This window comes from Lynx rufus, unplaced genomic scaffold (assembly GCF_022079265.1).
Source record: "Lynx rufus isolate CCGP_SWC_20201006 ecotype Redwood Valley unplaced genomic scaffold, mLynRuf1.p SCAF_9, whole genome shotgun sequence".
Lineage (NCBI taxonomy): Eukaryota > Metazoa > Chordata > Mammalia > Carnivora > Felidae > Lynx > Lynx rufus.
Window position 1 is genome coordinate 105,745,411 of NW_025814897.1, and position 9,947 is coordinate 105,755,357.

General features: G+C 57.4%; 1 protein-coding gene across 1 annotated transcript; it reads left to right on the plus strand.

Moving 5' to 3' along the window:
• The first annotated feature begins 8,416 nt into the window (after positions 1-8,416).
• On the plus strand, positions 8,417-9,295 carry LRRC10B (leucine rich repeat containing 10B). The gene has a single exon (XM_047070432.1). It carries the CDS (start codon positions 8,417-8,419, stop codon positions 9,293-9,295), a length of 879 nt encoding a protein of 292 aa, XP_046926388.1.
• The last annotated feature ends 652 nt before the right edge of the window (positions 9,296-9,947 follow it).

Below are 9,947 nucleotides of genomic sequence, written 5' to 3' on the forward strand. Positions count from 1 at the left end.
CTGAGGGGTCCGGGGATTTCAAATATCCTTCACATCCGGGTTACCAACGAGAAGGAAGCGAGCGTTTGTGCAATGCCTTAGGCACTGGGCAGGGATGCTGCTTGCCTTCAAGGACACTCTGGGAGACGTGGGGAACAGACAGATCCCCTCCCTCAACTTCCCTAATAGTCTACCAACCTGCGAGGTCGCTGATGCAAAGGCGCCCCCTGGGCCGGGGTTCCACTGTACCCGGCGCCATCTGCACAGCGGGTGTGGACCTCACAGACACCTAGTCAGGAGCTCGGAAACGCACCGTGGTGTGTCTGTAACTGAACTTAGCGAAGACGTCGATCGGTGGCCTCCAGGCCAGCTTCCTCAACCCCTCTGAATTTAAACTCTGTCCATACGGGACTCAAATCCAATCTGCCCCTCCTCCCTTTCCTGTCCTCTTTAGCAGCGTGTGGAGCTTGTTCTTGGGGGGCAGGCAGCCACCTATGTGGACTCCGCCGGAGATGTGGACCCTCCACTGTGATCTTTGTGGGTTTTGGTCAATCCACACGTGTCCTCCCCGCACCTGCCCCGAAGCAGCTGGGACCTTCTGAGCTCTGGTCGCCAGGGTTCTGCGAACCAGCCTCCAGCGGGGCCACACATGCAGCCCCTCGAGGTCTATCAGCTGCTGTCAGCACGCCAAGTCTATCTCAGAGGTGCAGAAACTTCTAGATGCTCTCTCTCATGAGAGAGCAGTTCAAGGGTAGAGGGTTCAGGGATGGGGCTAGCTCACCTCAATTTTGACTCTCCTGAGCCTTCTTCATCCAGACAGGGGCACTTGTGGGAAGCCTGATACATTCTTAGGCCACACTTGGTAAGGAAATTGTGGATTCCCTCTGCCCTGGTGTCCCCTAAGTGTTCCTGGGATGGTTTCCATGCCACCCTCTGCCTCAGCCCAGAGCAAGTGAAGCCTGAGCACTTTTGCGCGATGTACCCATCCATCTGTAGGGGTGCAGCTCTGCCCTTCTCTCCCACATACTGGTGAGCCCTTCTCTCTTTTTGGGTGGGATCTAGGCCCCTGTGATGACACATGCTGGCCCACTCCAGGGCTTCCGGCATCAACTCCCTGCTCTCCAAGTTCAAAGCCAAGCTTTTGGACCTACACAAAAGATTTCTGTCTCAAAACCCAGCTCCCGCAAGGCTATAGTCTGAACTCGGGTTTCAAAGCGTCTTTTGCAACTCAAAGGCAAGGATTTGATTCTTTGTTCTGAGTTTCCCTCTGAGAGCGCGAGAGCAGGGAATATAGGAAGCCAATTTAGTATCTGACAGATGGGAATGGGTGTGTGCAAATTGTCTACAGGGGAGCATTGGTTAATATCTCAGAATGACGAACCCCAGGTCTCATATTACTCACCGATGCTTCATGATAATTCTTCAAGAGGGGGTGACTGCGCCCATTCCAAGGCCGGGACTAGGGTGAGGTGAGGGAGACGTCCTCCCAGGCACAGAATTTAGAGAAGTGTCAAAAAAAAAAAAAACCAAAAAAAAAAAACCTCTGCAATCCAGGTAAACAATAGTGTCGTGCAATCGCTGAAAAAATAAAAGTGAATGCAAAAAAAATCACAGTGAACAAAATACCAACACTTTAAGACAGGACAAGACCTACGGATTTCTCCTCTTGCCAAAGGCTCCAATGGGGTTCATCACAGCACTGATACTGATCCTATCTTCATTTGAAACTGTAAGGTTTTGTTCATCGTAGATTTTCTGCATTAATTTCAGATCAAGAACCATCGCATTGAACTGTTATTTATGTTGATTACTGAGGGGTTTTTTTTTGGCACCCCCTTAAATTTTGTGCCTTGCTCACCTCGCCCTAGCCCTGGGCTTCCTCCTCCAGATGTGAACATCGAGGTTCAGAGGTGGTGAGTGGCTCAGGCAGAAGAGAGGGTCTCACACGTGCTGGCCGTGCAGGCACAATGCCGCAGGCACCGGGCTGAGTGTGTGGCGTATCAGTGGATAGGGTCCCTGTCCTCACAGAGTTTGTATCTGGTAACAGGGGAAACACTTTCCAATCAAGTAACCTGCAGCTGATTATTTAATTACAATCGGGACAAGTACTTTGAAGGAGACACGTAGGAGCTCAAGAATCTACAGGATGGAAGTTTGACGGGCTCTGGAGGGTCCTGGAAGTACTCTCCGAGCAAGGAAAGTTGGAGCTGAAACCTTAAAGATGAGGAACGTGAGCCAAGTAGAGAAGGAAGAAGAGAAACCAGCATGTGTAAAGATCCTGGGGTAGAAAGAAGCCGGCGTGCGTGGGACACTGAGAGGGAGTATGCAAGTCAGTTCGGGCTGATTCTGTAACAAACAGCCCCTAAGTCCAAATGGCTACACATATTAAAAATGCGTTTCTCAGGGCGCCCGGCTGGCTCAGTTGGCTAAGCGTCTGACTCCGGATTGCGGCTCAGGTCATGATCTCACGGTTCGTGGGTTCGAGCCCCGTGTTGGACTCGGTGCTGACAGCACTGAGCCTGCTTGGGATGCTCTGTCTCCCTCTCTCTCTGCCCCCCTCTACTCGTGTGCATGCCCCGTCTCTTTCTCTCTCTAAGTAAATAAACTTAAAGAAACCGTATTTCTCATTTGCCTCACAGTTTAACATGGGTCACTCATCTCCAAGTGGCCGGTTGGGGATCCGGGTCTTTCCACCTTTAATACTGCAGAAACCCAAAGAATAGAGGGTTGTGTCTGGATGTGGCGTGTATCACTTCTGCCCATTTCCATGGGCCCGGTGCTCCATCCAGGGCCCCACCCCATCAGCCTGGGAGAAGTAGCGGGCTAGCCGCTCAGCAAGAAGAGGAGGAAAACAGAAGTCGTGACCCTCAGCAGCCTCTGCCACAGGGAAGGGGGCCAGGCCGGGCAAGTATTTGGCAGTCATGGTCGAGACTGGCATCTATAGTCTTAGAGCAGAAGACCCAGCTTGCCCTTGATCACGGATCCAGAAATGCATTTTTAAAAATGTTTATTTATTTATTTTTTTGAGGGGGTGGAGAGGCAGAGAGAGAGAGAGAGAGAGAGAATCCCTAGCAGGCTCTGCATTTGTTAGCACAGGGCCTGATGCGGGGCTCGAACTCACAAACTGTGAGATCATGACTTGAGCCGAAGTTGGAAGCTTAACCGACTGAGTCATCCAGGCGCCCCATAGGAATGTATTAATGCAAGGGCAGCTGCTAGCCATGACCACTGTGGCCTCTTCCTGGAGAAGAAGCTGTCATGCCCAGAACCCCTTAGGATGGTCAGGTTCCCGTCCATGGCATGGAGGTGTGGCCTTCACTCTCTTGGCCTCTTTTGCTCCAGCTCTGGTGTCCCTGGAAGGGAAAGGAGAGAACTCTCACCTTTCAACAGACCAGGCAGCTCACTGTCAGAGCTCAAGTTCTAGGGGAATGTGATCCTCAGATCATGTCTAGCCTCTAGTTTCTAGAAGGTCTGGGGAGCAGGCTGAGTTAGCCTCATGTGTTTGGCTACCCAGTGAAGGGCTCTGGTCTAATGGGTCAGAGACTACCTGGAATTCGCTAATAGGCAAATCCTGAGCCCAGATCACCACCCCTGCACTTGAGGACTTCTTTGCTCTGCCCTCTTGAACTTGGTTGAGGTTCCTAGGTTTGCCCTGTGGCTTCCAGGGTGCCCCTGGCTGCTCAAACACACGGAACCCTGGGGCCATGGATCAAAGTCTCCAAGTAGGGCAGTCCCAGCAGCTGTTTTGCTGTTTGGAGGATGGGAGCAGTCATTTGGGCAACGCTGGGGGGTTTCTCTAATTTCCCCCAACCGAGGGAGACCATGAGACACAGCAGGAGACGCCCAGACTTTGCAATAGGATGGACTGGCTTTGCCCCTTCCCGGCTGCATAACCTTGATCAAGTTACCTCGCTGAATGCATTTCCTCAGCAGTCAAAGAAGGGGTGCTTGCCTGGCAAAAATTGCAGTGAAAGATCAATGAGATAGGCTACAGGTGCCAGTAAGTGATAACCACCATTCTCTTGTGGAAGAGAACCCAGGGGAGAGGTGCATCAGTTGCACAAACTCCTTCCCTCCCCCCTCCCCACACCTTCCTTGCAGCTGCAGCCAAAGGGATCCTGTTAAAATATGTCAGATTGAGCCACTTCTCTGCTCAAAGAAACCCCCCAGTGACCTCCCATCCAGAGTCAAAGCCTTCACAAAGGCCACGGACCCAGTGAGGTCCGCCCCCTCCTCACTAGCTGTCTCTGGACTCATCTGTAACCACGGTCCCCCTTGCTCCCCCTCCCCGGGCTCCCTGCTGCTCCAGAATGCCCCAGCGCACTCCTGCCCCAGGGTCTTGGCACAGCCACGCCCTCTGCCCAGCATGCATTTCCCCTTGACGTCTGTCTGCCTGGTCTACTTCCTCTCCTTCCCATCTTTTCTCCAAGACCATCCGGTCAATGAGGTCTCCCTGGCCACTCTATTTAAAATGGGGCCCTCGGTCCTCCTTCTGTCTCTTTCTGGCTTTATCTCCTCCACGGCCTGACCATGGCCTGCCACACCGTGAATGCAGCTTGTTGACTATCTCCACTTACAGGGATATAAGTTCTACGACGTCAGGGTTGTGTTGGTTTTTTTTTTTTTAATTTTTAAAAAAATGTTTATTTTTCAGAGAGAGAGGGAGCGAGCAGGGGAGGGAGACCGAGGGTCTGTCAGCTCACAGCCCGTTGCAGGGCTCGATCCCACCAACTGTGAGATCATGACTTGAGTCGAAGTTGGACATGTTAACTGACTGAGCCACCCAGGTGCCCCCAAAGTCGGGGGTTTTTGTCTATAATGTTCACATTCACAGTCATCCCCAGTGCCTAGACATACACATAGGGGCTTCATGTTTGTTGAATGAATACCTGAGTGGAGGCAAGGACTCAAGTTGGGGAGGGGTGCAGACCAGAGGAGTGAGCCTGGCATGAAGGACGTCGTCAATTTCCTTTTTCTCCAAATGACGGAGTTGGACCAGAGCCCAGGAGACCATGAGCCCGTGGGAATTGTGCACATCAATGGTGAGTTCCTGCCTCCACACATTTTTCTAGGGTAAGGATCACTAACTTCCTGCAGACATTTAACAGAGCTAAGCACCGTCCCTGCTCCACTGTTTCATGGTTTGGATTCAATAGGCTCAAATCCTTGCTTTCTAAGAACCCACGATACCTACACTCCGTGATCTTATTCTAGTCTCAGCAGCCACAGGGGTTCTGGCCCCAAAGAGGGGGCCTTGGCAGGGTCAGCCTGGTGGGGAAGGGGTGCCCGTGGGTGGGAACACGGGAGGGAGACTTCTGGGTTACATATACTGCTTTTCTTCTCTTTATATGAAAGAAAATAGATGTATAGCAAGTGTGACAAAATGTGAACAATTGTCAATGCTGGATACTGGGCACAGGCGTGTTTATCACAGAGAGCTTTGTACTTTTTCTGCGTTTCAAAAATTTATTTAAAACAACCCCACAGATTTGGAGGTTGGCAGGGCAGTTATAGCTTGTGATTAGGCATAGAGAGGCCGTGTGTGTGTGTGTGTGTGTGTGTGCGCGCGTGTGCGCGCGTGCACGCGTGCAGAGGGGACAGCCAGGGTCTGAGCCCTCTCTCCCGCCCTCCCTGCTCCCCCTTCCCAGGTCTCAGTTTCCTGCCTTCCTGGGGAGCAGGGACAGGCTGAGAGGCCCCGTGCTGGGGGTGAAGCTAATTCATTAGTGACGCTCTCGACAAGGACTGGGCGCCTGCAGTGCCAGCGTGATTCATCAACATGATTGCCCCGCTGCCAGCCTGCGTGGGCCTGGAACGCCAGCACATTTTACCTTTACCCACTGAGAAGGGCCCGGTGGGAGGCGAAGGTACATGATCTACTCAGAGCAAGAAAAAGACTCGGAGCAAAAAGAGGGCTGGTGCCCTGTGCCCTTGAACCCAGGAAGCTCTGCCAGGCTGGGGCTGGGGTGCGGGAGCTCCTGTGACTCCTGCCCATGCCGGCAGAGCCCACGAGGGCTGCCTGGTGCTGGAGTGCCAGCTCTGAGCCATGTGCGGAGGGGTGGGGGCTGGCTGGGCTTCCTCCTCCACATCGAATGTTCCCGGGTTGGGGGGGGACTGCTTGGGGGGCGGGGGAGGGGGGAGGTGCTCAGCCTCTTCCCCTGCATCTTGGCTGGGTTCTTTTTCCTCAGCTTTCTAGCCTCTGAGGTGTCACCTCTTCCACAGAGATCTCCCAAAGGACAAGAGAGAGAGTTGGTGATAAAGGTCGGACTCATGGTGGCCTCTGGGTGGGGGGGGGGATTGACTGAGAGAGGCACAGGGGAACTCGGAGTGATGGGAATGTTACATGGGTGTTTACATTTGTCAGAACTCATCAGACTGGACACTCACCATCGACGCATTTCACTCTCCGTAAATTTTGTCTCCACTAAAAAAAAAAAATGTTAAAAAGTTTGGGGCAACTGGGTGGCTCAGTCGGCTAAGCGTCTGATGCTTGATTTTGGCTCAGGTCATGATCTCACGGTTCATGAGTTCAAGCCCTGTGTCGGGCTCTGTGCTGAAAGTACGGAGCCTGCTTGGGATTCTCTGTCTCCCTCTCTCGCTCTCTCTCAAAAATAAATAAACGTTTTTGAAAAGTTAAAAGTTTTCATTGAATACTTATTATGTGCCAGGCACCTGTGCACTTGTCTGCCACCGGGGAAGCTTACATTGCAGCTTACAAGTGGTTCTTATCCTTGCCTTGCATTGGCCACTGCTCTCTGGCCCTGGGCTGGCCTCCCCCACTGCTTGCAGTGGGGATGGGAACCCCGGTGGGTCGAAGGAGAGGTTGCTGCCTGGACATAGTCACTTACATAGTCCCACCAGCCAGGTTCAAGGGAAGAGTTAGAGGCTCCCTTGTGAGAAAACTCATTGCCAGAGGTGGGGATCATCATTGTTTCTATTTTTTTTTCATGTTTATTTATTTGTGAGAGAGAGACGGAGCGTGAGCAGGGGAGGGGCAGAGAGAAAGGGAGGCACAGAATCTGATGCAGGTTCCAGGCTCAAAGCTGTGAGCACAGAGCCCAAGGCAGGGTTCGAACTCACAGACCGTGAAATCATGACCTGAGCGGAAGTCGGACACTCAACCGACTGAGCCACTCAGGCGCTCCGTCATTCTTTTCTATTTATTGGTGTGATACATGATTAAGAGCACAAATCCCAGCCACTCAGGAGCGGGGTGACCTTGGGCAAGTCCCCCAGCTCAAGTCAAATTCTCAGAGCCTCAGTTTCTCTCCTTTGCAACTGGGGTATTGAGGGTACCTACCACCTCAGACGTGTTGCAAGGATTCGGTACAATGCCCTCAGTACAGCGCAGGGCACATGGCAGGCTCGCAGTAAATGGGAGCTGGTGTTTCTGCCAGGATCTGAACCGGAGGGAAGAAGGCAGGGGCGCACCGCTGTTGGTGGGAGCATGCGCAAGAGAGTTACAGGAGTGGTCATCCTTGGTGGCGCTCGGAGGGGCTCACGTGTCCCAGTCCTCTGCCCACCGCAGCCACGCACAGACCTTGAACACAGCTGGAGGGATGCGGCAGGAGACTGGAGTGAGAGTACACGAGTACGCGAACAAGGAACCTGTTGGGCAACGAGGGCGGGGAACGGGGGCGGAGCCAAGTCCCCACAAATCCTCAGCTGTGACCCACCCCGAAAAGGGCCAGAAAGTGACACTGTTGCGAGTTACTATCCTAAAGTGACCCCAGCGGGGAGAATGGGAGCAAGCCGGCATGACCGGGCCCCTCAGTCCCTCCCCGAGAGCCACTTGGCCAGAGTCCTGGTCGCGGGCCGGGTTTCCTAGGTCCTCGGTTCCTTCTTACTTGCCGCTCTGGGTTCCACACCACCGCACGCCCAAAGGCTCGCCGGGCCGAAGGTGTAGACAGCGTCGGACGTCGGGTCTGTGTTAGCACAGCGCCAGGCTTTCGCTGCGCGGACCTCGGGTTCCCTGGGCGTGCGCCGGATTCCGGGCGGGTCTCCAGGGCCGGCGCGGGGGGCGGGCCCGGGCGCCCGGACCCCACTTAGGCGGCACCTTGGCCCCGCCCGGCCCCGCCCCCTCGCCGCCTCATTGGCAGCCGCACACGCGTCGGGGGTTGCCAGGGCGACGGGTCGCGGAGCCGCGAGGAAGCGCGAACGCGAGCCAGTCGGCCTCCGGCGGAGGGAGCGGGGGAGGCCCGAGGGCGGGCGGCGGGGCGCGGCGCGCGGCGGCGGGGGCCCCGAGCGGGCGCCTCCTCCCGGCCCGGCCCGGCCCCCCCTCCCGGCGCAGAGGCAGGCCGGGGCGGGGGGCCCCCCCGGAGCCCGCGCGGCCTCGGCCCCGTCGGGGAGGCCCGGGAGCGGCCGGGGCGGGGGCGATGCCGGGAGGCGGCGGCGGCGGCGGCGGCGGCGGCGGAGGCGGCCCCGGCCGGGGCCCGTGACCATGGGCATCGCCGAGTCCACGCCGGACGAGCTGCCGTCGGACGCGGAGGAGCAGCTGCGCAGCGGCGAGCAGCAGCTGGAGCTGAGCGGGAGGCGGCTGCGGCGGCTGCCCGGCGCCGTGTGCGCGCTGAGCCGCCTGCAGAAGCTGTACGTGAGCGGCACGGGGCTGCGCGAGCTGCCCGAGGAGATCGAGGAGCTGCGCGAGCTGCGCATCCTGGCGCTCGACTTCAACAAACTCGAGCGCTTGCCCGACGGCCTGTGTCGCCTGCCGCGCCTCACGCGCCTCTACCTGGGCGGCAACCGGCTGCTGGCGCTGCCCGCCGACTTCGCGCAGCTGCAGAGCCTGCGCTGCCTCTGGATCGAGGGCAACTTCCTGCGGCGCTTCCCGCGGCCGCTGCTGCGCCTGGTGGCGCTGCAGTCGCTGCAGATGGGCGACAACCGGCTGCGCGCGCTGCCCGCCGAGCTGCCGCGCATGACGGGCCTGCGCGGCCTCTGGCTCTACGGCAACCGCTTCGAGGAGTTCCCGCCCGCGCTGCTGCGCATGGGCCGCCTGCACATCCTCGACCTGGACCGCAACCGCCTGGGCGGCTTCCCCGACCTGCACCCGCTGCGCGCCCTGCGCGTCTTCTCCTACGACCACAACCCGGTCACTGGGCCCCCGCGCGTCGCCGACACCGTCTTCCTCGTGGGCGAGGGCGCGGTCGAGCGCATGGCCGAGCGTGACGAGCCCACGCCCCGGCCGCCGCCCCGGCGCCCAGCTCGGGCTTTTGAGGATGAGGAGGAAGAAGACCTACTCATAGGGGGCGGGAGCTCCCGGGCTCTGGGGCCCCCCGGGGGCAGCCTCCCCGCCCTGGAAGCCGCCCCAGGACTGGGCACCTGAGCCTGTGCTCTGGGTGATGGACTTCGGCCGTTCTGGGAGGAGGGGCTCCGGGAAGGACTGTGGGAACGGTGGTCCCCTACCTTGGGGCAGCGGAGGGACCGCTTTGGGCAATCTGTAGGGGACGGGCAGGCCTGGGGGCCATCTTCAAGTATTCCCGTTTGGTCAGGAGACTGCCGCCTGGCTGATCTCTGGGCAGTCCTCGGACGAAGTCCCGACTCAGTCAAGTTCCCTATGGCTCTGTCGGGTCTCTGACATCAGAGTCACTGACAGCACAGTAGAGATGCTGGCTTCCTCCTGGAACCAGGGTCACCGCTCGCTGCTGGCTGAGTCTGGATGCCCAGGCTGCCGCTCCAACCCCCCTCCTCCTGGAGTTTGGATCTCCTAGACCCTACCCTTTCTGGTGCAGGAGCCGCTACCTCTGGGGTGGACCACACGCCTGTGTGAGACATAACGGCCCTGGGAGAAGGGCCTGGGCCACGGGCGGGGGCTTGGGATTGGGGCGGGGGCCCAGGACAGAAGTCCTGGAAACTGGGATGGGGGCCCTAACACCGGAGCTGCCCTTACCCCTCCGCTGGGCGTCTTCTGCACATCCCTCCCTCCCAAGCCCTCTTAAATTTGCATGGGGGAAGGGGGGCGCTTAGAGGGCAGGGTC